We start from the raw sequence: 27,590 nt of genomic DNA, 5'->3' as shown, positions 1-27,590 counted from the left end.
TGGAGACAACCTGAAAACATTGAAAAATGTCGGGGGTTTTTTTGTTTGATTTTTTTGGTTTTGTTTTGTTTGATTGTTTAGTTAATGCCAAGGTTGTGTTATCTTTATCTGGGTGGTAATTCACGGGCCAGTGTTTCAGTGACATGGTTTGACCCATTGCCACTCACAGAATGAGTCAGGTTGGAAGGTACCACAGTGGGTCATCTGGTCCAGCAGGGTCATCCTAGAGCACATGGGACAGGATTGCATCCAGACAATTCTTGGGTATCTCCAGTGAGGGAGACTCCACACCCTCTCTGGTCAATCTGTTCCAGTGCGTGGTCAACCGCACAGTAATGAAGTTTTTCCCCATATTCAGGTGAAACTTCCTGTGCATCAGTTTCTGTTAATTGTCTCCTGTCCTATTGCTCAGCACCACGGAGAAGAGCCTGGCTCCATCCTCTAGGCACCCTCTCTTCAAGTACTGCTGTACATTGCTGAGGTAAGGCTGGGTTTAAACCCGAGCCCAGCTCCGCAGACCCGCCCTCGGGGCGGTGCCGCCGCCGCTCCCGCCCGGCCTCTCGTCCCGCGCCGTCATCCCGGGCTCGCCAATCAGAGGTGGCGCAGGCGCCTCACTTGACGCCGCCGCCAGCCAATGGGCGGAGGCGACGCGGCCCGGCAAGGATTCAAACGCGGCGCGGAGCCGGCGCGGCCTCCCCGATGGAGCCGCGGCTGGTGGGGCCCGGCCCTTACCGCGCCACACGCCTGGTGAGTGCCCCGCTGCCCCCCGGCAGCTCTGCCCCCGGGACTGCTCTGCGCCCACGGCTGCTCCCTCTCCATTCTTCTGGGTGCCGGCCGCTGCTGCCAGGCTGGCTCCGTGCGGGGCGGGGGCGCCCAGTGCAGGCGCCGCGGAGCGGCGCGGCAGGTCCAGCCTTTTGTCCCGCCTAAGGGAGCTTAAAAGGCCGTGTCTGTAGGGCGGCAGATATATGAGGCTCTAAATATTTCAGCTTCCTAGACCTGTGTTTGTTTTCAGGTCTGGAGAGTCTAACTCCTGGATTTATCTTTCAGTGTTCTCGCAAACGCAGATTTGCGAGAAAATTGTGTAGCTCTGCTTTCAGGGTTTCAAGTTTTTGCTTTCTGATCGCGCTTATAGAGCCAAAATGCTCCTGGGAGCAGAGTTCCCGTAACGGATTTTGTTCTCCTCCCTTAGTGGAACGAGATAATAGAACTCTTCCGTGCCGGGATGCCCGTACGGAAGCACCGCTGTCGTTTCAAAAGCTACGAGCGTTGCTTCAAAGCTTCGGAGGCGGTGGATATTTTGCATGAGCTACTCGGCTCTAATCAAAATTTTGGCCCAGAGGTGACTCGCGATCAAACAGTTAAGCTGCTTAAAAAGTTCCTGAAAAACCATGTTATCGAAGACATTAAAGGAAGGTGGGGTAAAGAGGACTTCCAAGATGATGGCCATTTGTATCGGTAAGTCTGTATATAGTGATGAAAAATTTTGGTTTTTTTTGGAAACAAGGTGTAATAACTTGTTCATGTCTTACAAGTATTTTTGTTGAATGCCTCTGGAAAACTGTTGATGTGTTCCTCCCCTTCCTTTTAAAGACTTTATTTTACTTAGAAATGGGTAACTTCAAGATTTAATGTTTGGCTTCAGTTTTCCTGTCTGTTTTTAAATATCTTTGAAGGTCACTTCTATTCAGTTACATTCTGTAAATACTAACAAAATCTTTTACAGTTTCACAAGGTAGCAAGTTCTGATTGCTGTTGGTGGACATCAGGTTTGTTGGTGTTGGAAGAGTACATATCAAGGTGATGTAGATGGAAGTGAGATTGCCATTGTTCATCCAGCTCCAGTTGTCCTCCCTCTCCCCCAACCCCATGAGTATTTTGGTTGCTGTTTCTGCTCCTTCTGAGAGAAGAGAAAGGTCTTCTGAATCTAAGTAATTAATAATGTAACCTATTTTATGGTCCTTAGTTTACAGATTGAAATTGTCATAGAAGAGACAAAGCTTTGGTTGCTTACTGTTTAGCCTCCCAACTGGTGGCTTGTTAACAGAGGAAAAGATTTTTCTTTGTAAGAAAAACTTAGCGTTACTGGAGTGGATTCTTTGACCTCTTGTGACCTCAGTTAAGGTTTGGATGTCCAGAAGTTGTGGGTTATGAATTTGTACCATCTTGCAGTGTCTTGTTCAGTGCACAAGTAGTATAAAAATGACCATTATCTTAAGTACGGATTTGTAACTTTTAGCGTGGTAAGTCTTCTTTTTAGGAAATGGGAATTATCTTCATGCAAAGTAATAGGGAAAGTAAGTTAGCAATAAGCCTATACTTCGACTTGTTATAGCTTTTACTGCATAATTAAATTTTACATATTAATTTTTAGATCATGTTTTCTTACTATCCTCTGGAAAAAATAAGTAATACTGAATTCCCACTTGCTATGTATGAAGTTTATTTTTCAGTTTGCTCTATTGCTCTTTTGCTCTAGTTTGTGTGTAGGCCGAACCTAAACTTTTTTGCTGTTTGGTCTGTATGCCTATGCTGTAAGTGCAGTTGTTCATTAATCTCATAATTTTATTTATTAATTTGGAAGACTTAAAAAATAAGAGGTTTGTATGCTGTAATTTTTTTCCTTGGTTATAAACAAACTTGGGTCAAGGCACTTTTTTCTGAAAATACTGTGGTTTATGTTAGGCTTGTGGCACTTCAGTTATTTACAGTCAGATTGGATCAGATTTGTGTTAAATTTTAGAATTTGTGACTCAAGTGTGAAGGACACGTGTATCAAAGGTCTTGTTTCTGAAGATACCTTGAGAATCTCACCCAAGAAAATCCCTTGCTAAGTATCTCAAAACAATACAGGCTCTGCAGTCTGTGAGCCGAATGTGACTGAAGGCTGCAAAAGGATGTTGAGGAAGTATCATGTGTGCTTGTTCTTAAATTCTTTGGCCACCTGCTTATGGCTGTTATGGAAGGGCAAGAGATTGTGACAGTTTAGCTAGTCGTTGACCAGCTCAGGTTGGGAAACAGGCATGGAAGACAAGAAGAGCTGCAGAGGATCTTAGGTCTTTGACCTTAATAAGGTTAAATATAAAGGGGTGGTGTCAAGTGGGTTTTTTACCTGTTAGAACCAAGTCAGAAAAGGAGTTAGGTTCTGCTGCAGCACATGGTGCTGGGTATGTTGTTGGTTTGGTACATTCCTAGCCCAGTCCTGATATGCCTATTCTAAATGAGAGCACTACCTGCACAGATTTTTTTTGCTGGTGTCTCCTTTCTTTCTGGACATGGACTCTTGTCAAAAGATTTAATATGGATTTTGGTAACTGCTGGTATTACAGTATGTCTCTTTGGTTTGGGTTTGCCATGTTCATGAGGCTGTGGGATTTCTTGTTTGTTTGTTTGTTTCACGTTAGCATCCTGACACATTCAAATTATTTTTTTCTTTCATTCATTTGTATTTTCAGGCATGACTTGCCTGAGCTGCAGGCTGTGGAAATTGGTTGGGTGAAATATTTCTGTCCTTTTAATTTTCTGTGTGCTCTGCCTAATGACCTGCTATTGAATAAGAGAACTCTTTTGTTATGTATTTTGTTTTGATATTCTTTCTTCACTTCCCATTGAAAAGATAACGACTAATTGAACTTTTTAACTAAAACTGCCTTTCATGCATCTTGAACTGGAGCCAGCTTTTCTCTGACTGGGCATAGTGCATAAATAAGCTATGTATTTTACACATGGCTTTAAATATCAAAACGTGGGTTTTTCCCTATTTATGGAACTAAACATTGATTTTCAAGCCCATTTTACTCATGCATTTCATGTCCTGGCGGCTCCCTCTGGTGGACTTTCCTAATGTTATATTGAAAATAGTATCTTTTTATCTTCACTGTGTTGATGCAAGTAGTGGTACAAGTCCATTCCACCAACAGTGCTTACTCTGGAAATATTGACATACTATATGCCTTTTCTGTAAATTTATCTGTTAATATGCTGTGACTGTACCCTGTGGTGCACACTTGTCATTCATTACCTTCACATATAAGTGTGGCTGTCTGCTCTTCTTCACTTCACAGAGTATGCAAAAGAGATGTTGTCATATCTTGATTTGCTTGAGGGTAATTGGCAAGTATTAAATATGAAGGTGAGATCTAATGTGACTTCTAAAAATAGAACACACAGACACATAGTTTTTTCTGACCAACTGGCTCAGTTTAGTCTACAATAGTGAGTGAGAAGTTACAGTTTTGGAAGCTGTCAGGCTTTACATTTTTTTTGAATTGCAGCAATTCTATTAAAAGCAAAAGGGTTACTACTCTTGCATTGATAGCAAACTTTTGGAATGCAGCTCTAATAATTGTTATACCATTGGGACCCATGTTGGTTGACCTTGTTCTCTGTCCTCTGTTCTGGGCACAAAGAGGTATCTCTATTTCCTTTTTGTACAGAGTCCCAAAACTAGTGTTGCTGGCTATAAACCATTTTGATCTTGATGTGTCAAGCTTGGAATGCTCCTCAGCTCCTAGATTTGAGTAACGTTAATCTTTTCATCATAAAATCAGGGAGTTTTCATTGTTCATCCAAAAACTTCTCTTCATCTAGATCTTGCTGTAATGCTGTGTGAAAAAGGGGAATGTACACCTCCTTTTCCTGCTTGTAAGAACTCATTCATTCACTGGTTGTTTGTGAATCAGGGCAGCAAATGGCACAAAGCTTAAAATTGTGAAGAAATAGAGATGAAACAGGAAACTGCTGAAAATAGTATAAGGCAAAGGAAAAAGGCTGCAGATGGTTAACATCAAACTCTAAGAAATAGTATCTGAAAAATGGTTGAGAACAGTCAACAGCTGAACATCTGCCATCTAATCTGGTTTACTTTCAAAAGGCAGAGTAAATCTTGCAGGATTAATATGAGATGCTCGCCACTCCTTCTCAGGGTTTGTCTGATGGAAATGATATCTCTGTGTTGCATATACTCTGTTGAAGAACACTGTGGAAGATGCCAAATGGTCTCAGTATTCATGGTAAAAACCCTTGTGTGTTTAACCCATGCAGAGTAACACTACTGGACTAACAACGCTGCAATACAAAACTATATAAAAAACTTATTAAACTTAATTAAAACTTATTGGAACTGCATGAGAGGATGGGAAACCTGAGGATTTTTTGAGTGTATCTTTCTAGTAGGATACATATGCATGCTATCTAGCAGCGTACAAGCTCTTGTTGCAAAATCACAGACATAACTGTCTTTTACATTCAGATTAAAAGAGTGAGTGTGGCTTAGTAGTTTCTTGAAGCATCAGGAATCTCAGCATCTAAGACCTAGGAGTGAAAGTAAACAAGATCAGGTCTGGGCTAGTCTGAAGACGTGTTGCCACCTAACTGATTTGTCTTTGTGGTGTGCTGTCATTAATTCCTTTGTGCATGGCTTAGCAGTAATTTGATTCTGATCAAGCTGGATAGTTTGTTTTCCCTGTTTTCTACAAGGGCTAGTTTAGGGCTTATTTCTGCTAATTTCTTCGAGACACTTCTTGAAATGCCTTAAAAAGTGAATTAGTTATCTGCACAACAGATGGAAAAGACTCCAGAGAACTACAGGTTATAGTCTTCGCATAGGAAACATGTAAATACAAAAGAACATGGTAATGTTGATAAAATTTTGTGTGGACACTTGCATGCACTTTAATTAAATACAAATATTGGTCACGTGTGTTAGATATGTAGCTTTACTTTAGGATATGCGTGCTAACAACACACTTGACATGGGGGAAATCCTATCTGCAGCTTTTTCAGCAGAATCCATGGCTTCTAGTGATGACCTGGGTCAACTGTCTGTGTACAGGCAGCTGGTGCTACATGAAATGCACTGGAATATCAGACATTTACCCAAGGCTCAGCTATGTCATGGGAGGTTCAAAGGACCTGAACTGTTCAAGAGCAGCAGCTGGAGGCCAAATAAGACACCTCACTGTGTTTTACATAGCACTTAATACCAGTCTCCAGGGAACACTGAATGTCCAAGGCATTTGTTGTATTTCTGCATGTGATAGCCTGCTACAGTTTTACATTAGTAAATATGGATTAGGTCGGTGTTCAGGGGCTTTAAAAATATTCTCTAATTGTAGATTTCCTCCTTCCTCACCTCTGAAGTCATATCCAAAGAAACCTTCATGTGGAAAGGAAATAATTAAATTTCCAGACTGGAATGAACCGAAGGCTGGCACTTCTCAAGAACACATCCCAGTGAAATCCGTCACAATGGTAAAACACCCAGTTTTCACTTCCTCAGACATAAGCATATTTGGAAAGCAAAACCAAACTAATGACCTCTTTGTTGTGGCACAAAATACTTGATTATAAAATGAAATGCCAAATACTTTTATTTTAAAAATGTTATCAACTCCTGGACATGGTAAAAGCCTAGGCTTTTGTAGTTATGTATATTCTAAGTCCTTCCTCCAGCGTATGTGTGTGTTCTCATATTTTGTGAACTCTTGAAACTTCTTCGATAATTTTTGCCTTTTTATTACTGCATTTCAGTGCAGGACACTGGTCTTGGATTTCTTGGTGATCCATAGACTGTTTGGAAAAGTATCTCCTACCATTTTGCTGGACATTTAAAGTTTCTGAATGAATGGTTTTTCCATATTTGCAATCCAATTAACTGTGTGCAAATCAAGTGCACTTTTTATGTACAGCAAGTTTCTGAAGAGGAAAAACATGGTCCTAAGAACTTCAATACTAGGTAGAAGATTAGAATAGAAGAAAAGAGAGTGCCAAAGACTAGTCAAGAGAATAGAGTATTTTAATTACTGAGCAAGTTTCTGCTGAAGTTTTAACGTGCTACAGCTTCTAGCTGTCTGCTCTAAATTTCCATCCAAGCATCCTGACCTGATAAGAGTTAGGAAAAGACTGCCTCCATGCATCAGACTCAGATGCAACAGCATGCAGTCTGGCATAGCTCAAAATCTCTTTCATTGGCAGTTTGGAGTAATACAGTGAACTGCAAGTTGAAGTAACTGAGGCAAAGGTATAGGCTCCTTTCTGCTAGCTCATTTATAATAAGGTGTATCTTCCACTGGAATGCTGAAGAAAACAGATACCTGTAAATGGTGGCATCTTGAGTTGCTCCAGTATGTGGATTGATGAGCATGATTCTGTGTTGTGAAATACTGATGTGGAAGACCAGACTCTTAATTTCAGAGAGTGCTATGGAAGACCAGACTTTTAATTTCAGAGGGTGCTATTTGTTTCAAACTAGCTCTAGTCTAGTGTCATGAAATGACAGACGATTAGCACTTGGAGTAATTAAGTGCATTCCTGGAGTGTATTTTGTGGTTTGGTTGTGATCACAAGTAATACTTTTAATGCGCTTTAGCACTGCTCTGTGATACAAATCAAAGAACTGGGAATGACTAGGAGTTTTGTGTTGAAAAGTATGTTGCTGGTATGAACTGTATTGTATGTCCATCCACTGACGCCTTAATGACAATCTTCAAGTGTCAAGCTTGGATTGAAGGTTGGGTAAAGGATAGTAGTTTTCTGCATTCTCAGCTTTACTTTATTCTGTTGTAATGATGGACTGATGAGTGTCTTCAGATGTAGCTATTTGCTTTTAGTTTCTTCATATATAAAACCTGCTAATGAACTTGATGTTTAGTTATGATCAGTATATGCTGAAAAAGGATGAATTGTTTCTAATTCCTTGGTATTTCATCTAATAATTCTCCAATAACTTTTTCATAAGCAGATGTGTAATCTTAAAATGGTAGATGAACTGATTTTAATCATGGAGACGACCTGAACACAGGATTAAAGGCCATTGACTCCTCAACTTTAATGATTACTCTGATACACGTAATTTTTCGGCTTTGGAGAAGTTCATCATGGCTAGGCTTCGCGAACGAAGATTTGGGAAGGGCTCTACCCACATTTGTTGCAAGTGCGTTGGTGGCTAAAAAGGCCAATACGAGATAGGCATGTCTGGTTGCATTTGGACAAGTTAAGGAATTGAGAAAAGATGTGTGTGTGATCGAGAAAAATGTTTCACACCTGTGAAACACACTCACATCCTGAAGACTTTACTGGAATTTAGGAATGCTTGAAATGCTGTACCACAATTGTAATATACTGTTTAATACTTGAAAAGGCACCAGTTAATGAGGAGAGTTTTTTCTGATTTCAGAACTCCGAGATGTGGTACAAGCGACACAGTATAGCTATAGGGGAAGTACCGGCATGCAAACTTGTGTTCCGCAGAGAGCTAACACAAACAAATATAGAAGAGATATGGAAATCCATGACTTTGTCACAGTGAGTATACTTGTGAGTCAAGTTATGGTAACACTGTGTAGTAGGTAATAGTATTGCCTGTCTTCTCTGGTAATGCTTGTAATTTCACCCACTCACTTTTCATCGCTGCCTTCAAAGCTATAGTGTCTAGATTATACTACTCTCTACTACTCTCAATTTTGTTATTTGGCTAACAAATTCAGCAAAAAAATTTTATTGTGCTTGGTACCTTTTGACTTTTTCATGTTGTGTTATGCTAGTCCTTTTGTTGTGTGGGCTTTGTCTTATTTGATCACTTTTTTCTCTCAGTCTTCTTTTTTTTCTCTTGTTTTCTATGAAATAGAAGCACTTCTGTAGGAATGCAACACTATGAAACCTTTCAATGTCAAGTACAATACTTTGTATGAGATAAATGGAGTATCTACTTGAGTGCTGAAGGCTTTGTGAGTCAGATATTCTTTAGTATATTCAAAAGGAATATCCCATGCAAAGTCGAAGTAATTGTTTAAGACAATTTATGCAGGGGTAAAAAAATAATACACATTAGCTAATATTACAGCACAGTTGAGGCCTTACTAAACTTTAATGTAAACCTAGCACATTATGTGCATGTAATGAACTCGATGCTGAGGCAAGCAGCTTTGGTGACAGCACGATTGGCAGCGTGTACTTTAGTGCATGTGCACTGCCAGGTTTCCTCAAAGATGGAGATTGCAGGGGAGTGGAGGGACCCTCTGGTCTTTGCCTGCAGCTCACATGGTATTGCCTGATGGGACCTGGGCAACAGGGCCAGGGACAATGGTGACCAAGCCCCTCCTTCACACAGAGACCCCTATGGAGCACTAGCAAACAGGGTTGGCACAGTAGTTTGTGTGAAAGGGTCCTGAAACCCTGCCAGCTTGACCAGGGAGCAATGGTATTAGCCCAGGAAAAAGCTATGGCCTTTCTAAGTCTGATGATGGACCCCTGGAACCACCAGAGCTCTGTGTTGCAAGATCATGACTGGGGGAAATGGGAGAATCGCAGTTCACCCTGAACTTGTTTGAAACTTGCTACTCCAGCTGGATGCACTTAAATCCGTAGAGACCAATGGGATTCATCCCAGAGTACTGAAAGAGCTGGATGATGTCATTGCAGATCTCTCTCCATTATTTTCAATTGATCTGGGAGCCCAGAGAGGTCCCAATTGATTGGAAGCTGGCAAATATTTTCCCGAGTTTTAAGAAGGCTAAGAGTGAAGATCCTGGTAGTTACGATCCTGTCAGTCTCCCTTCAGTGCTTGGTAAAATGATGGAAAAGGTTTTTTTGGGATTTAATGAAAAATACTTGAGAGACAACGCAGTCATTGATCAAAGCCATCACAGTTTCAACAGGGAAAAGTCCTGCTTGATCAATTCAATTTCCTTTTATGACAAGGTCCCCCTTGACCAAGGGACAAAGAGAAAACAATAGATGTGCTGGTTTTGGATTTTGGCAAAGCTTTTGATACTGTCTCTTGCAGTATCCTTCTAGGTAAACTGTCAACATGCATAGAGAATGTCCAGAAGACAGCAACTAAGATGGTGAAAGGTCTTGAGGGCAAAATTTAGGAGGAGAGGCTGAGGTCACTTGGTTTGTTCAACTTTGAGAAGGTTGGGGAGTGACCTCATTGTAGTATACAAATTCAAGGGAGGCAGAGATGCAGATGATCTTTGCAGGTGACCAGCAGTAGGAAACAAGGAGATGGAATCAGGCTGTGTCAGGGAACTTCAGACTCCACATTAGGAAATGGTTCTTCACTGAGAGGGTGATTGGGCACCAACCAGGCTCCCCAGGAAAGTTTACACGGCACCAAGCCTCACAAAGTTCAAGTGTTTGGGCAATGCTCTCAGGCATATGGTGTGATTTTTGGGGCTGTGGTACGCAAACCGGGAGTTGGGAGTCCTTGTGGGTTCCTTCTTGCTCAGGATATTCTGTGAATCTAGGTAGTCCTGTGAGGAGCAGGAGTTGCACTCGATCCTTATGGCTGCCGTCCGACTGGAGATATTCTCTATGAAATGGAGGCCTCCTTTTTTTCAGAATTGTATCTATCCAAATACTTTATGTTTGCTTTTTCCAGATTAGATGATGTGTGAACTATGTGTTTATGTGTTTGTACAGATTACAAAAGGTCTTGGGTTTGGATTCTCTGGATGAAGTGTTAGACGTAAAACTTGTGAATTCAAAACATATAGTTCAAAATGTATACAATGTCAATAAGCAAGGCATTGTCACTTTAGAAGACAAATCAAGTGAGTATTTTAGAAGTTTTCATTTAAATTTTTTATATTGTAGTTTACTAGTATAAAGTATTAGTTCTAATTTATACTAGCCTGTAGCATCTTTATACTTGTATGATCACATCTGTACTAGGGTTTTTACAAAGTAGAAGACCATTGGTCTCCTCTGACATCCCATTTGTAAAAGCCAGTGTTTATTTCATATTCACTCTCTTAAGCATATTCCAGCTTTAGGGTTGAAAAATGAAGATGGAAGCGCAGCAAATTTTTACCATTTATAAAGATAGGGATTTTATTCACTTCAAGGTGGCTTTCTCAACCCTGCCCTTTCAACTGCCTGAACTGGAGTGTTTACATAAAGAAAAAATGTATTAAAAATTGGGAGAAAGCCAAAATATACACTGAGAGATACTTAAAAAATTTTGAGTTTTCAGTCAATGTGTTGTGAAGATAATATCATGTTTAGAACTCCTTTCCACATCAGGGAGAAAATAAAGCATCTTTGCTGCTCTGACATATCACGCTGTTATTGCCATCATGATTTTCACAAGTTTTGTAGAGGAATTAAGTATGATATTGAAACCTGGTTTGATTGTGAATAAAACATCCTTCAGAATGTGTAGGTGGGCATTTTAAAGATGGTTGGAGCACTTCAAAGTATTAACTTCAGCCTCGTAGAAATGACAGAACTGAATATACAAGTGCTTTTCATCATCTTCAGTGCAAAGTAAACACTTCACTGTATTGCACTGGTGAAGGTATAGCTTGAATTAGTTTGTCTGATTTTTTTAGGGTAGGTTAAGGATTTGTGATATGATCCATTTTGCTGATTGAGTTGCAAGAGCAGAATGCATATGTGGTTGACAGGGAATACTGAAGATACTGAATTATAGATGTAATTCAAGTTAGATCCTACATTAAGGTATAGCCTGACTCTGGAGTCAGTTTATTTACTACACAGGAGGAACTTGTTACAGTGTTTTCAGCTGTGCTTTTATCTTACAGTTAGATATTTTTCTAATTTTTTTCCCTCCTTTTAATTTCTCTCTGTTTCTTCCCCATGCAGAGGAACTACCTCACTGGATATTATCTGCAATGAAATGTCTAGCAAATTGTAAGTAATTCAGGAGGGGGAAAAATACCCCACAAACAGCCCACCCCCGTAAAAATCAATTGAATTGACTGTGCCTTTACCACTTTGTCAAATCCTGTTTATATTCACCTTCACTATTTTTTATGAAAATTGCCTAAACAAAGTTGGAAAAGACTTGCCAGCATGCATTCTCCTTCCAGTGCAGCTTATTTCAATGAAGTATATAATGGCTTAACTATTCTGTTCATGTTTTTCCTCTACTATGTGTCTTCACTAGACCTGTTGGGAATAGATCAATTCAGTAGATCAATAAAATTTCACTTATTTTGAAGAATGAGTCTTTTCTTTTTTTTTTTCCTCTAATGGTGTATTTGCATGAACTGAGTTAGAAAATACTGATCTGGTCGGTGGCTTAAAATCAATGTTCTGTCTCTCTTTCTTTCCTCCCCTTTTTTTTTTTCTTCGTAGGGCCCAGCTGCTCAGATTTGAAGCAGCCTGCATATGTAGGCTTTGAAAGAGATGTTTTCAAAACTATAGTCGACTACTTTGACCAGATGAAAGAACCTCTTCTCACATTTCATTTTTTTGATGTTTTTGTTAGTGTGTTAGGTAAGTAGTTTGGGATGTAATGAAAAAATTATTCTTTAGAATTAATTTCCTGGAGTTAATTTACTATACTTAAATAGTATAACAGCTGAATTCTTTAGGATTTGTCCTTTCCATTCTACATAGAACACAGTTTAATATTTAAATTTATTTTATATCACAAGGTAATATTTGTATCCTTTTGATCACAATAGTTCAAAAGTCTTCCATTCCTTGTCTTAATTTTTAAATGCCTCTGTTCATTGCTCAGCATCTAACAGATGGATTTTAACAGATTTTTCTTTTTTTACAAATGCTTAAATGTCTTAAAAATTCTCATAAGCTTTTAGAAATTGCTTGACTGAAGTCTAGATTAGAAAGGATTAGGGCTATAAGCACTGTTTTTAACCCTGGAAATATGACATTTGAAGGAAATTGAAATCCTTTGTTGCTTAAATTTAGAAATTACAATAACTAATCCACTGCTTCTTTGAAGCAGTGATTTCATTATTAACTAAAACTTTTCAGTAGTTCACCCTATATTAAATTCACCTATTCTCATCCTATAGATGACCTATTGAAAGACAGTAAAAGTGAAAATATTTGATTACATTTTATGGGTGCATTTCAGAAAAAAAAACTGAGTTGAAAAGTAAGCATGCTTTGTATCATGTCAGTTTTTTGAACTTCTTTTCCTGCGAACAACATTGCTTTTAGTAAACTGTTGTGATGAAAAACGAATTCAGAATAACACTTCTCTTTCTGGAATTTAGTATTGTTATACTTTCTTAGTTCACAATCTTTCTTCATTCTGAATATAGTTCCATTTCTGTCTTCTTTTTCTCAGACAACAAATATTCTTGATAATATTTTTAAAAATTATTCCTCTCTTTTCATACTCTATTTCTGTTTGCTTTGCCATTGTTTTTTATATCTTTCAGGTTTTAGGAGTTTTATTTCCCATAATTTCTCAGATGGAAAATTGAGAGAACGATTTCATACCAATGTGCATATGGAAATCAATGAAAACCGTGCACTGTTTCAAAAAGTCAAAAATTAGTTTTGTGATCTCTTTCACAAAAAAATGAGACGATAATATGGAATCATATCTTCTAAACATATGCACTAGTATGCTTGTTAAATTTTCTTTGAAATTAGAGAAAGCGTTGCTTTGAAAATTAACTACAGTGCTTTACCAGTCTGCTTTGAACACTGTCTCTAAGTGCTGCCCTACTAACTGCTGCACATTTTTTTTTAATAACAGTTCCACTTTTACACAGTGTGGAATTGACCAAAATGGTCGATGAGGGGATAGCAGTGGTGAATACTGCTTATGTTGAGAGTAGTAAAGCTTTCCACACTGTCCTTCATCACATCCTTATAGGCAACCTCAGGAAGTACAGGCTGAAAAGGTGGGTAGTGAGGTAAACTCAGAAATCAGTGGAGTTGCTGGGCTCAGAGGGTTGTGATCAGTGGCACAAAGTTCAGCTGACTGTCCCTTAGTGGTGAGTACCCCAGGGCTGATAATGGGCCAGTAATGGTTGACACTTCATTTATGACCTAGATGATGGGACATTCTGTCCTAAACAAGGACAGAGTGCCCTAACCAAGCTTGCAAATATTGCAAAATGGGGAAAAGTGACTAAATGCAGCAGAGGGTTATACTGCCATGCAGAGGGACCTTGACTTACTAGAGAAATAGGTAAACAGGGATTTCATAAAGTTAAAAAAAAAGGGAATTGCCAAACCCTTTTCTGGGGAGGAAAAAGCCCACGCACCAGTGAATGCCGGGGGTGGGGGGGCCTGATTTGAAAGAAGCTTTGCTGAGAAGTCCTTGGAAGTCCTGGTGGGCACTAATGTGACCATGAGCCAGCAGTGTGTCTTTGAAGCAAAGAATATCAGCAGCATTCATAACTGTGTTGAGAGCACTGCCAGCAGGTTGAGGGAGATACTTCCTCAGCACTAGTCAGCAAGTCCAGTAAACACAACAAAAATTATTAAGTCTTGGAACATGTGCCATATAGGAAAAGGCTGAAAGCAGGGACTGTTTAGCCTGAAAAGCAGAAGGCTCAGAGAGAATCTTATTAATGTGTATAAAAGATTGATATGGGAGGAGAAAAGAAGGAGCCAGATCAGTGATACCCAATGATGGGGCAAGAGACAATGGACAGGAACAGAAGTACAGGAAACCTCATTTATATAAAGGAAAATAGCATTTTAATTGGGAGGTCGTCAAACAGTGGAAGTGGTTGACCAGAGAGACTGTGGAATCTCCATCTTTGAAGGTATTCAAAACCTGGTAGGACATAGTCCTGGGCATCTTGCTGTAGATGAACCTGCTTTAAGCATGGGAAGAGGTCTATATATTCTCCAGAGATCTCTTCCAACTTCCATAATCCTATGGGAAAAAAAAGTCTCTATTTGTTTTCTTCCTTTTTTAATAGAATTTACTGTTAAATGTCAGTCATGCAGGTATTTTGCTTCCTGACTTTTGTTAGTGCTGTTTAGGCAAATTTGTAATAGATGCTTCCTTTGCACAGCCTTATAAACCCAAAATGGTGGTGGTCAGACCTCTTTATAGATGAGATCTAAACTATTATCAGATTCTACTGTGCATGTCCAGTCTTCAAATATCTCTACCATGCTCACGGGGGTTATTTTCTCAAGAGTCTGTAAGCAGAGTTAGGCACCAATTTAACCCCTACAGGTGTGAGGAACATGTTGGTATTGTCATAGCTGTCACTGATGTATAAGCACATGTTAACGTTTCTCTGATTGTTGCCACAGGCTTAACATTTTATTGTGGTTGCTACACCTGTGCATACCATCACAGTTATGTTTAGAGTCGAGGGAATTAAAGTGCAAAGGATGAATCAAAACATTGTAGTTTTTCATGTATCCTAATATCTAGAATTGTTTGTTATGGTTATTAATATTTTCCAGTGCATCAGAAGGAAATCTAAATACTTAAACAAGCCACCCAGATCTAGTAGTCCAATTCTAGGAATATCTTTTTAGTCTCTTTGGGAACTGAAGTTCTAAGGCAGTCTTGAATGAGTAAGAAAGGAATTTGGGGAGTTTAATATAGAAATGTTGTGTTAAATGTTATGGAAATACTTAACCGAGAAATGTTGCCCTGTCTCCTGATCTTGTATAAACCAGGACTGCTGCAAAAACACAGCAAGGCTGTAGAAGCTCTTCAGATATCTTGTCTCCTGCTGCCACCAGAAAATCGAAAAAGACTACAGCTGTTGGTGAGAATGATGGCAAGAATTAGCCTCAACAAAGATTTCCCACCTCTTTCTGAATCAGTGAGGACCAGAACTTTGGTACGTGTAAATGTGAGGCAAAAGGTCGAGGACAAGGCTTTTGGAGTAGCACAGATTGAAGATTCTTACTGGAGAGTGTATACATAATACAGTTTGCTTGTTTCAAGAGTGGTTTGTCTATCTATTCTAGCTATGTTGAAAGCTAATCTGAATTTGAATAAACTGGAATTTCATGGTAATTTGTGAGCAAAGAACTTGCTTAGAATTTTAGAGGTTTCCTTATCTTTCAAAGTTAAATCCCCACTGATTTCTCTATTCAGTAGAAAAACCCAAACAAACGACCCCAAACAAATAAACAAAAAAAAACTAGCAGAGGAGGTCTCTGGTCTTCTTTATTATTGCAGTGTGAATGAAAAAGACTTCCTGTTTCGGTCAAGGTTAGAAATACATAGCTGCATATTTTGATTTACCTGTTTTCAGTCATTTAAAAAAATCCTACCAGTTCATTTCAATAGTAATTTTTTTTCCACCACAAAAGTCTTGGAAAAGCATTTTAATCAGATTTTGACAAAGCTCTATTTTTTGCTAATGCTTTTTCTTAACAATTCCAACTGGCTAAGAACATGTATTTATTTTGGTTAATTTCGAAGTCTTTGAAAATTAAGTGCAATGCAAAACTAAGCTGTAGAGCCATTCCATAAAAATTCTATAGTAATGTGCATAAATCTAAATTTGTTCCACAGCAATTAAGATTTTAATTAACTATGAATAACACTTGATTAAAATAATTATTTTTTGACTGCTAAGGTTATAATTTAATTAACTGTAAATGGTCTTTTATTTAAATAGTTATGTTATAATCTAAATGTTATTTTTAGAAGTGAATCCTTACAGTCCAAGTATTTTGTACTAGGTTTTAATTCCACTGCGTAGTCTATGGTACATGACAGAAATCCTTATTACCTTCTGTGCTTTTAATGTTAGAAATGACCAGTGCACGGACATAATGCTTGAGCACAAGACTACACGAAGTGAACTGGACCTGAAATTTGGTTTGATGATTTCAAAATAGTGGTATTCAGTTTTCCATCTCATACTTAACTGCTATGAAAGTTCTGTGTTATATTAAAAAAATCTCTAAATACTTATTCTCTGTTTAACTGTAAATAGCCATGTGAAGTGGCTATTTGACCAAGTCTTGAGAACAAAATAGAATTCATCCATTCTAAGTCTAAAGTCAGGATTGGATTATCTATATGAGGCAGGAGTAATCTTCAATCCACCACTAACATAATGTCACTGTACATAACAAGTTGGTTTTTTTATTATACTGGTATGTTGGAAGTACAGTAAGTATTGTGATGTTAAAATATTTATTCTACAAGGTCACTTTTTAAATGCAACCTGATTCCCTACTCCTCAGTCCCAAACAGAAAAATACATGATAATGATGTTGCTTTTTTTCTCAGATGGTTCAGGCGTTTTCCCATTGTATCCTCTGCTCAAAAGATGAAATAGATTTGGATGAACTGCTTGCTGCCAAACTAGTATCTTTTCTCATGGATAATTATCAAGAGATCTTAAGTGTTCCTTCTGCTTTAAAATCTTCTGTAGAGGATCATGTTGAACGTCTCCAGAGAGTCCAAGTAAGTATCTAGTGAAAAAGCCTCTTTTGTCTCCTTTGTCCTCCGAAGTTCAACAGTTCTTAAAACACTTTGTTCTGTCTCGGAACTATCTTTCCCATGGAATGAGTAAACTATGTAATAGTGAGGAAAACTGTGAATTATAAAGTGCTTTCATTAATGTTGTAACCTTTTTTTTTTTTTAGAGCCATCCTTACTTGATAATTTTTTTATAACTCTGTTTCCTGATACCATATTTTGTTTTGTTCAAAGCTGGCTTTTAGTTCCTCTATCTTTATTTTCTAGTGAAAAAGTAACTTTAAACTTATTTCAAGAGTTGAACAGGCTTCCTTTGTGTCATGTTTTTTGACTTACTGGAACTCACTTGATTAGTACAAGAGATAGAAAGTACAGTTTAGGGTCTGTATGCGATATCTTCTCTACTTGATGTTTCTGGGTGGTCAATTAATTAAGCCAGGTTTTGTAAATTGTTTGCAGAAAACATAGCGCTCTTTTTTCTTTACTGTTTCTTCAGATTAAATGTGCTAGAGCTGATACTGATGCAACATTTCCTCCTCCACCATTTTGTCACCAAATCAGTACAGATGAATTTGAATACCAAAGGGCAACTGGCTCTCAAGAACCACTGGCAGCTTTGTTGGATGAAATTGTAATGAATAAAGAAATACCTGTGAAAGATAAAAAGAAGAAGCTCAAGCAAGTAAATAAAAATTGCTCTACAGTCTCTAATTTGAACTTAAAAAGTTTTATCAAGTCTTAGACATGTATTCCTGTACAGAAATACTGAAATTTAAAATGGCATGTATGCTTGGGGGTATCAACTTTATATCATTAGAACTGGAATACTGTGATGAATCAACCCATATTAGAAAATTAGGTGATATTTTCTATATATGGAGATGTAGAAAGTCCATTAGAGAAATAATTTTCCTGCTCCAGAAGTGGAGGTTGCACTGTAGTAGTTTATTTTACAAGTTGGTCAAATTCTAATTTGAATTAATGTATTTTTCTAGTTTCAGAAATCTTACCCCGAAGTGTATAGAGTACGATTTCCTACACCTGAAACTGAAGCAGTGCTATTTCCTGAAAAAACTAAACAGAAACCACCAATCCTGACATGGGCCTTAAAAAAGCCTTTTCAACCATTTCACAGAACCAGAAGCTTTCGGATGTAAATGGTTTGAAATATATCAACGAACTGAGACAGAATATTTTATCAATGGATTTTATGCAAAAGAAGCCTGAGCATCATGTAGCTATTGAAAAAACTACTGGGGATACTACTGAGATGGTAGAAAATGTTGAAAGAAGAAGAGAGTATCGAGGTGGTAGAAATATGAGACATTTTATTGGAATGGGCTACCCAGGGAGGTGGTGGATTCACTGTCCCTGGAGGTGTTTAAGATGAGACTGGATGTGGTACTTAGTGCCATGGTCTAATAACCATGGTGGTGTTGGATCAAGGGTTGGACTTGATGATCTCGAGGTCTTTTCCAATGTACTTGATTCTATGATTTTATGATTATCAGTATTTTTGTAAGTTATTAGTTTTTTAAATGTCTGTTGTTTTAAAACAAGCAAACAAACAAAAACCAGCAGTAAAAACAACAAAAAAACCAAACAATAAAACCCACAACATACTCAAGGGGATTATTCTATATGGGTGATAATGTACTCTTGCTGTGGCTTGATTTGCCCATCATTTCAAGGTCTAAATGTATTTGTGTGCAATGTATTGTTGGTAACTAGTCAACGGATTTTTTTTTTTACCTGAAAATGAGTCTCTTGCATAAACTAGGCCATGTTTGTGCACATATAGCTTGAAGAATTAACTTGCTGTACATGCTTGAGTAAATATGGAACACTGGATTTTGGTTTGCTGTTTGTGAGAGACTGAAATATTGAAGGTTAATGACTCAAACAATTGGTCATTTGTAAAAGCAATGTGCTTTGCTGAGGCCAGGTTTGCACCCTCAACTGAGAGGATGTGACGAATTTTGAGTGTGTGGTGGCAAAACCTCTGATCTGCAGAAGGACAGCCCAGGGTGCAGAGACGGTGAGCACCCACCACCAGAGGATGACCACAACAAACTGACTTCTGTTTAGCAAAAAGCTGGGTTTTGAGACAGATAAGGGAAGAGTCCTATAAAAAGCAGATCCTGTGAGGTGTGATAATGCTTTCTACGATGCCAGTTTCAACAACTGGCTCAAGTATAAAATTCTCCATCCCGGAAGAGGTACTGGGACATTCACACATAGGCCTGAGGGTATTCATTCCTTCTGTTAAGGCATAATTGGTTTGAGAAACAGCAGTCATGTCTTAGAAGGGGTCATAAACCATCAAAGACCCCCAAACTGCCCCCAGAACTTTCCACGAGAGGACTGTGCATGATCTACAGTGTTACAACAGACAGTATAAACTCCCCCCTCCAGGAGAGGTACCTGGATGTTGCCACCTGAACCTGAATGTTTATGAGCGCATTGAACTTTATGTTTCGTGGGCTTCCCCCACCCCTGATGGATCAAGTTTGCAACCATCACTTTGACCAACAGACATGGTAATTGCAATCAAGTCTTGTTGGGTGGTGGTATCTCTCCTTTCCACTATCTACTCTTATCCTTTGTTTCTCTTTCTTGTATATTTTCTTGGGTGTTATTTTTATACCTTTATATTATTGTATTTCTATAGATAAACCCAAACCTGCTACACACCTCGTTTCCATTGCAATCAAATTGTTCCAAAATAAACCTGACATACATACATACGTGTGTGTGTGTGTGTGTGTGTGTATGTGTGTGTTTAAAAACCCACCAGTCATTCTGTTTTGTTTCATGCTAATCTGCCCCAAGAGATCGGTTATGACCTCAGGGGCAGGTCATAACACTGTTGGACATCTTGGTAACCCTGATATGTCAGATTTATTTTGGAAAACTGTAAAAACTAATTCTTAATTTTCTGAATTCATATGATGCATTACAGCATGAGTCAACTCCTGTTGAAATTCCATTAACTTTCTGTAATGCCAACCCATTCTTTTAAGCAACCCAGTCTTTCCCATATGCTTTTTCTACATAATGCTCTACATAAAACTGGCTGCTTGACAATGGCATATATTTTATCAAAAAAATCTAAAGCCTTGTGTTTCCTCTGGAAGTGGAATTCAAATATTGAAGTGACATTGTAGCATACATGCATTTATTGATTCAATTTGTTTTGTGTTATGGAATCTACTGTACCCATAACTTGACTGTACATATACTTGATTCTGACGGCACTTTTAGCTATTAAACAATTACCATTTTCCTCTATATACTTCGAGTGGTGATTTCTTGTTATCCATTAGATATTTAAAGAACAGCATTTTATACCTTATTGAATGTCAGAGTAATCTATGCAGGAGAGAAGACAACTGAAATCTCAACAAATTTCTATCTGACATTTTAGTAGGCAATGCAACATTGACAGCATTTGCACTTTACTAACCTCCTAACCAGTCAATAAACTTTGCAATGTATTTAGAAGTTAGTTGGTTTAATAGATTGGATTATTTCTTGGACAGTGTGATTTGGAACAGGACACATTTTCATGATGTTGTCATGGTGATACTTAAGCTTCTTATCAGTAATCTTTGACTTAATCAAATTTAATACAAAAAAGTACACTTCTCAAATAATGGGGAAGCATTAAAATTACTTTTAAAAATGGTCTGAGACCAGTTCTTACCTTTTGTGCTAAATCTTCAAGGGTGACGTAATGTTTCAGAAATGCCATGCTATTCTGTGTGTTTACATGGTGTCAAACTTTGACTGTACTACTCATATAGAATAATTTAGTTCCATCACTAATCCGTGAAGTATAATAAGATTGGTCAGAAAGCAAGTCTTGCATAAAAGTGGAAGTCCTCCTGACCCACTGGTTCCTAGTGACACATCTGTGACAGTTTTGCTATAGCATTTCCTCAAAAGGGAAGAATGGTATTTATTTTCCTTTCTTGAGAAGGGAGCTGAGTCTTTGCTTAACATTGCTCTTTTTCCTTACACAAACAGCTTGCTCCAGCTTCTAAATTAACAATCAGTCATCTGGAAAACCCTTTGGTCTAGTCCTCTGCTGTTCCTTGAGTAATAGCTGCCATTCTTAGTTGTTAATACATAAGGATTATTTAATTGCTCGTATTTTATGGTCTGTTTAACTCACCTGATTGATTTACCAGGATCGTGGTATCAGCTGTTTGCACTCATGACTTTACAGAATGATTGTTGACTAATGTTACTTTTTGAAACTATTTTCAGATAATACTTCACTTCATATTGGAGGAACCTTAGGCAAAATCTGGGTGATCGTGCCTTCATATTCCACTAAGTGGAAAAAAGTACTAAAGTGGAAAAGGTGGTATGTTATTACCACACTTTTTACTCTACTGCTGTGATATGCCAGAGCTTTTTCCATCTCTTTTCTAAGCAGATATTTTACTTTATAAGAGCATCTCTTTCTTTCACAGAGGCTGTTCTAACTCAAATAATTGTCTTTATCTCTTGATCACAACTTTTTAAGTCTGTTGCCTGAGAGCTTATGATTCGAGCTTTAGATAAGCTCATACTTCTTAGATTTTAAATCCATACACTCATATATATAATTCTGTAGGTATTTTATTAGTTTGGAAATTCTAGTGTACTTTATAATAGCTCTAATGCATTAATATTACTATTTTCATCAATTAATTAGGCTTGAAGCAAAAGAGTGAGCAGAGAATCTTTTCAGAAAAAGAAAGCCTATAAAGTGGGTTTAGAACTTATATAGGTTTTTAGCTCTGTTTTCAAGTATCTGCTGCATGATATTTTCTAATAAACATCTCTTCCTGATATTTTCTAATAAACATCTCTTCCTGTATTTGGTGTCAGTTTTTTATTTGTTTTTTTTTTCCCCCCAGAATCTTAGAGTATAGGATAGTTATGCATCCAGGATACTATTTATCTCCTCTATAAATCATGTTTGAGAATTGAGTGTTCCATTCTACTGACTGTAAAAGAAGTTGACCAATTTAATAATTCTAAAGATATAAAATTATGTTATATAAGTTCTTGTTTGGGTGTTTAACTCCAATTTCATTTTACCAAGATAATTAAATTACATAGAGGAGAAAATCCAGTCTGTGTTTGAAAAGAAGAAAGCTGATACAAGTTTTTGAAGCCTTTTTTTAAATGTAATTGAAAGAAGCGGGGTATTTAAACAGTGTTGGTTAGGGACAGTAAATTTCAATTTCACTGCTTTTTTTAACTTTTGGTATTTAAAGCTGTCTGAAACACAATCTCTTGATTGTCCTGACAAAAGCAGAGTAGTACCATAACAGTGTCAAACACACTGTTATTCAAAAGGATAATTGAGAATGATCCAAACAGCCAATAGTAAATGAGTCTGATGGCAAAGCTGGGCAAAACTGGAAAAACTGATACAGAATTTTAGTGACCAAACCCAAAGCATAGTAATAAAGCTAAAGCCTATTCAATGCATTGTTTAAATTCTTTATAGAGACCATACTCTTGAATGACAAACTTGCTTTTCTTAGTGATTGAGATTACAAGTTTATTTTATAATGTTTGTCAGTTTTTGCTGAAAATTTAAGGATGATAGAATATTTATATAGAACATTTAGGTAAACTGACAATAGATTTAGCTCTTATCTGTTTTTTATACCTTGGAAGTACTGATGGAGCCATGGATGTGGGTACAATAGGATCATTATGGCATTTCATTTAGTAGCATCTGATACAATTATTCCTGGGCAATGTCAGTGTTTAAGTGATTAAGAACTGCCTACATGTACAGACAAGGGAATCATGATGGAGATATGCTCTATAGGTTTTTGTGTTAGAACAATAGATTTTCCTATCAGTTGGTTCTCTTTGAGGATGTGAAAATAAAAATCTGTTAGCATCATTAGCTAATCTCATTTGCGTTTTCAGAATGTTCAGTAATAACAGAGGCATTAATATGGAACATTGCAGGTTGAAAATACATTCAATATGATCACTTCAAAGTTATATGTCTGAGAAAAAGATAAGTAGGTCATGTAAAAATGAAAATAAAGAAGAGAGGATAGACTGTGTTCTGGAAGGCCACAGCTCTGCAAAAAGTTGCTCTTACAGTGAACAAAGCTTCCCAACATAATGCTAGGGCAAAAGGCTAATGTGGTTCTTGAAGGTCTAAATTGGAAGTTGTTATGCAAAACCGGCTGACTCATCTTGTGCAACCTCTACACTCAGTACTGACTGACATTGAAAAATTGCAGTTTTTGTGGCTTTTACAAAACTGTAGATTATGCAAGGTATTTGGAATTGTTTCCTTAAACAGAATTTTCATCACGTCAGTCTTTCCTGTTTATTAGAAAAAAAGGACAGGTGTTCGCTTGATTATCTTATGGAGTACATTCAGATAATGAAATACTTATATTGGTAAAGGCGAAGACTTGAGAAGGCTGGAAGGTGGAGCTGGATATGTTTGGGTTTTTTTTATATTCAGGATACTGAATGATAGAATATGGAATTTTACCTTTTTGTGTGGGTTTTTTTGTTTGTTTGGGTTTTTTTGTTTTGGTTTTGGTTTGGTTTGGTTTTTTTGTTTTGGTTTTGTTTTGTTTTTTTTTTTTTAACCTGAGCACTTATTCATTTGAGGATCTGGCCTTGTGCATGACTAAAATTTAGGCAGGTTCAAAGGTTATATGCAGTGCTAGCTGTTTAAATTTAATCTCATAAAAAAGCAGTAGTTCTGAGTCCTATAGCTAATTTTGTGTTCAAATACTGGTGAGTGAATAAGTAGTGGAATCATTATAGTTTCTTGTTTGTTATAATGACTTGCAGCATATTCACTTCTTTGCTGTGGGAGACTGTGAAGAATAGTATGTCCTTCTTATGTTGAAATCTATGAAAAATATTCTGGGATTCTGTGAAAAATCCCTTCCTTTTCTCGTGCGTGATACATATTTATTTTTTGTGTGTCACTTTAGATGCTTGGTAATTTATGACCCACCAGAGGTCAGTCTTGTGACATTTTTCAAAACATATGCTCATAGAAAAGAAGTAGACCCAAAGTTCTTATTATAATAAGCCTTTGGAGATTTGTTTTATAAAATACATTCCTGTAAATTAGAGTTGATGTGATATTCCTGTGCTGTAGCTCAATGTGTGGCTGAAATATCTCAGTGAAATTTTTCTTTATGTAATAGGAATGTTAATAGTTTTATAAAATTGTTAGAAACGTTCTCAAATATTAGCCTCCTTGGTATTCTAAAATACCTACTAACACAGCATCTTTTTTTTCTTTGTGATGCTTAAAAAAGTGAAAGTTAAGGAGTGGAGGGAAATCAATGTTCCTACCCTACACCAGCTCAGAAGCGCAAGTTATTTGCTCACATTTTAAAATGCTATTCCTATTCTGTACTCAGTGATCAGTAGTGGTTTCTTTGACACTAATAAGGTCTAATTTTAATGTCAAGTTGATGACTCAGATCATAATCTTCATCAAGAGCAGAGTCTGTCCTATCTTAAATTGGATGACTACCTGGTTTGTAACTTCAATTTCTATCAGCAATCTCAGGAGTGTCTGATGTAATTGTTCGTTCCTCTGCTTGAACATAATCTTCTCTGTACCTTGAACTAGCTCTAAAGTAGTTCTATCCAGTTAGACATTATAACCAAATATGTAATAACAGCATTGTCAAGGCTGCAGCTGAGTATGCTGGAACAGAACATGCTGAAATGGCTTGAGCATGACATTGGGAACTGGGAAAACATATTGCATTTTGTTTAACTGGTTTTCTTTCTGAACTTTGCAAAACTGTTTTACTCCCTCATTTTTACTGCATTTTTTTGTGTACTGTGAAGTTGATTTTCAGGCATTAAAAACGCTGTGGTGAGAGAAATATTCTGTGCTTTTGGAGTGGCTAATACAAACATATTCTGTGCCTGTTGCAGCAGCAAGGCTGGATGTGAAAATCAGTCTCACGAATAGACATTCTGCTTTTAAATGCTTGTTTTTCTTTTCTTTAAAACTCTCTTACCCTCTTTTTTCCTTTTCCTTTTTTTTTTTTTTTTCTATTTGCTCTCAGGGAGGCGAGGTCAGCTTGGATCAAGAGCAGCTACTATGTTTATCTTCTGCAAACGATGGTTACAAACCACTCAAATAACTGTCAGTTGGAGCATTATCTTGCAAAAATCTTCTCCAATTAGAGAGAAAAAATAAGGATTTTGAAATGGAAACCTTTATCAATCTGTGACAAGAATGCTGTAACACATTCTTTTTGACTATGTTATTTGCTGGAGATTAGGAAAACCAGAGTATTAAGAAAAAGAACCCTATTTAATGTTAATCAGCAACAGTGATGTTGTTCTTGTTTCTGTCCACTCCACTGAAATGAAAATAGTGTTAAATGATTTAGCAGCCTGTGTACTTAACGGTATGTGCTTATGTAATTAGGCCCTACACTAATGACTATGCAAAGGAAAAGGTATTGTGAAATAATATTGCAGATAACTGTCATTTCGTGTGCTTCCTAGCTCTTGACTCTGCTAGCTTAATATCTCATGTTTTGTCCATAGCACAATGCCTGTTGCCCAGCACTTTAGCTGCTGTACCGAAACCCCAGGTTTGTGAGCAACTCTTCAATTTAATTAGCCTTCCTTTAATAAAAAGAAACAAAACTAGGTAGACGAGCAGGTGCTCTGAATTGAATTAGCGTGGGTCCAGGTGAAGGGAAGCTAATAAACACAACTGAACTTGGACTACCTAAGCAGAAAAGCAGGGACATTTGTATTGTGCTGCCCACTGCACCTTTGCAGAACAAAATGCAGAAATGCCCGATATGTTTTTGAGTGAGGCACCTACTTCTCAAGGTGTCACATCACGTGCTCAAGCCTCAGCTAGTAATCTCTTCAATCTGCAGCCATAAAGAGTGCACAAACTTACCTCATCCATAAACTTACTTTAAACAAGTAATTCGGGTGAATGGAAATAGACAACTATTCTTAGGTTATTTGGGGTTGCTGTCTACAAAACATGTCCTAAACCTTCAAAAGATCTAAATGCTTTTACCCAGTATGTGTTTCCTGAATTTCTACACTAGGATTAAACAGAAAAAAACTCAGCCTATTTCTCTTCTTAGAAACAGAGCATGGTAGATTGTGAGGCAGACAAACAAAAAGGCTATTTTTCTTGCAAAATTCAGTTTCTTTTTTCCCACACTGGAACAAGAAGAGGTGTGGTGGGTTGACCCTGCCTGGTTGTCAGGCACCCACCAAAGCTGCTCTGTCACTCCCTCTTCTCTACTGGGTAAGGGAGAGAACAAACAACAAAAGGCTCATGGGTCGAGATAAGGCCAAGGACAGATCACTCACCAATTGCCGTTGTGGGCAAAACAGTCTTGGCTCAAGGAAATTATATTAATTTATTACCAATCAAATCAAAGTAGGACAGTGAGAAAAAGAAAAAATAAATCTTGAAGTACCTTGCTCCCACCCCCTCCCTTCTTTAAGGACCAAATTTTACTCCTGAATTCTCTACCTCCTCTCTCCCAGTGGTGCAAGGGGACAGCCACAGTGGCAGTTGTGATCGGTTCATCGCACTTTGTCTCTGCCACTCCTTCCTCTTCTCGCTCCTCCCCTGCTCCATCATAGGGTCCCACCCACAAGAGACAGTTCTCCATGAACTTCTCCAGTGTGAGTCTCTCCTACGGGGATTCAGTTCTCCAGAAACTGCTCCAGTTGTGTGTCCAGAGTTCAGTCCTTCAGGAAAACAGGCTGCTCCAGCATGGATCCACCCAGGTCCTACCAGCAAACCTGCTGCAGTGTGGGCTCCTCTCACCCTGGAGCCACAAGTCTTGCCAGGAGCCTGCTCCAGCATGGGCTTCCTATTCACATCCTCCTTTGGGCATCTGCCTGCTCTGGTGTGGGATGCAGGTGGACATAAGGTGGTGTTTTTTCTGTAGCCAGGTTCATCTACTAATTTGTGATGATGTGCAAATTATCTGAATGTGGAATAGTACTGTTGTGTTTACCATGACAGTACTCACTTTCTTATGGTTAGGAAAGAAAAAGAGGGAAGTCAAGGTTTGTGCTGGGCATGCTGTTTTACTGTCTGATTTCCCGAAACATTCTGCATATTTGCTTGGTATTGTGTCTGAATATACTGAAAATATTTGCAAACTATTAACTGATTTGAAATAACTAATTATTTATTCTAGGCTCATTTCATAGGTATTTAACAGCATAAATAAAAATTTTGGCAGGTTTTAGGTCCTATAATGTCAGGAAATTGAACAAACTAAAAAGAGTTTTAATCTATTTCAGTGCAAAGGGTGTAAGGAAAGATGAAAATAGGCTTGGTTCATAACATCTGAAGAAGTTCTCTTTACCCATCTATTAAGTTTTATTTAATCAAATTCAAATTTATTCTAATTTTTATTTAAAAAAC

At 37.8% G+C, this 27,590-nt stretch overlaps 1 protein-coding gene across 1 annotated transcript; it reads left to right on the top strand.

The window, feature by feature from the left end:
- Positions 1-685: 685 nt before the first annotated feature.
- DEPDC1B (DEP domain containing 1B) lies at positions 686-18,545 on the top strand. The gene is made up of 11 exons (XM_027723530.2): positions 686-747; positions 1,190-1,455; positions 6,114-6,249; positions 8,174-8,301; positions 10,420-10,550; positions 11,605-11,652; positions 12,100-12,240; positions 15,379-15,545; positions 16,955-17,131; positions 17,643-17,828; positions 18,142-18,545. The coding sequence occupies exons 1-11, from the start codon at positions 700-702 to the stop codon at positions 18,301-18,303; spliced, it is 1,590 nt and encodes a 529-aa protein (XP_027579331.2). The 5' UTR covers positions 686-699; the 3' UTR covers positions 18,304-18,545.
- Positions 18,546-27,590: the final 9,045 nt, after the last annotated feature.

The sequence above is a fragment of the Pipra filicauda genome, unplaced genomic scaffold (genome assembly GCF_003945595.2).
Source record: "Pipra filicauda isolate LSUMZ 115617 unplaced genomic scaffold, ASM394559v2 scaffold174_size2080704_pilon, whole genome shotgun sequence".
In the NCBI taxonomy this organism is placed as follows: Eukaryota; Metazoa; Chordata; class Aves; order Passeriformes; family Pipridae; genus Pipra; species Pipra filicauda.
The sequence above is the reverse complement of the archived record's forward strand: the minus strand, read 5'-3'. Positions and strand labels throughout refer to the sequence as shown.

Bases quoted from the DNA above. Each gene is read 5' to 3' on its own strand.
- DEPDC1B (XM_027723530.2), top strand. From the start codon at position 700: ATGGAGCCGCGGCTGGTGGGGCCCGGCCCTTACCGCGCCACACGCCTG. The intron at 1,456-6,113 runs GTAAGTCTGTAT...CTCTAATTGTAG, and splicing joins GATGATGGCCATTTGTATCG to ATTTCCTCCTTCCTCACCTC. The intron at 10,551-11,604 runs GTGAGTATTTTA...TTCCCCATGCAG, and splicing joins CACTTTAGAAGACAAATCAA to AGGAACTACCTCACTGGATA.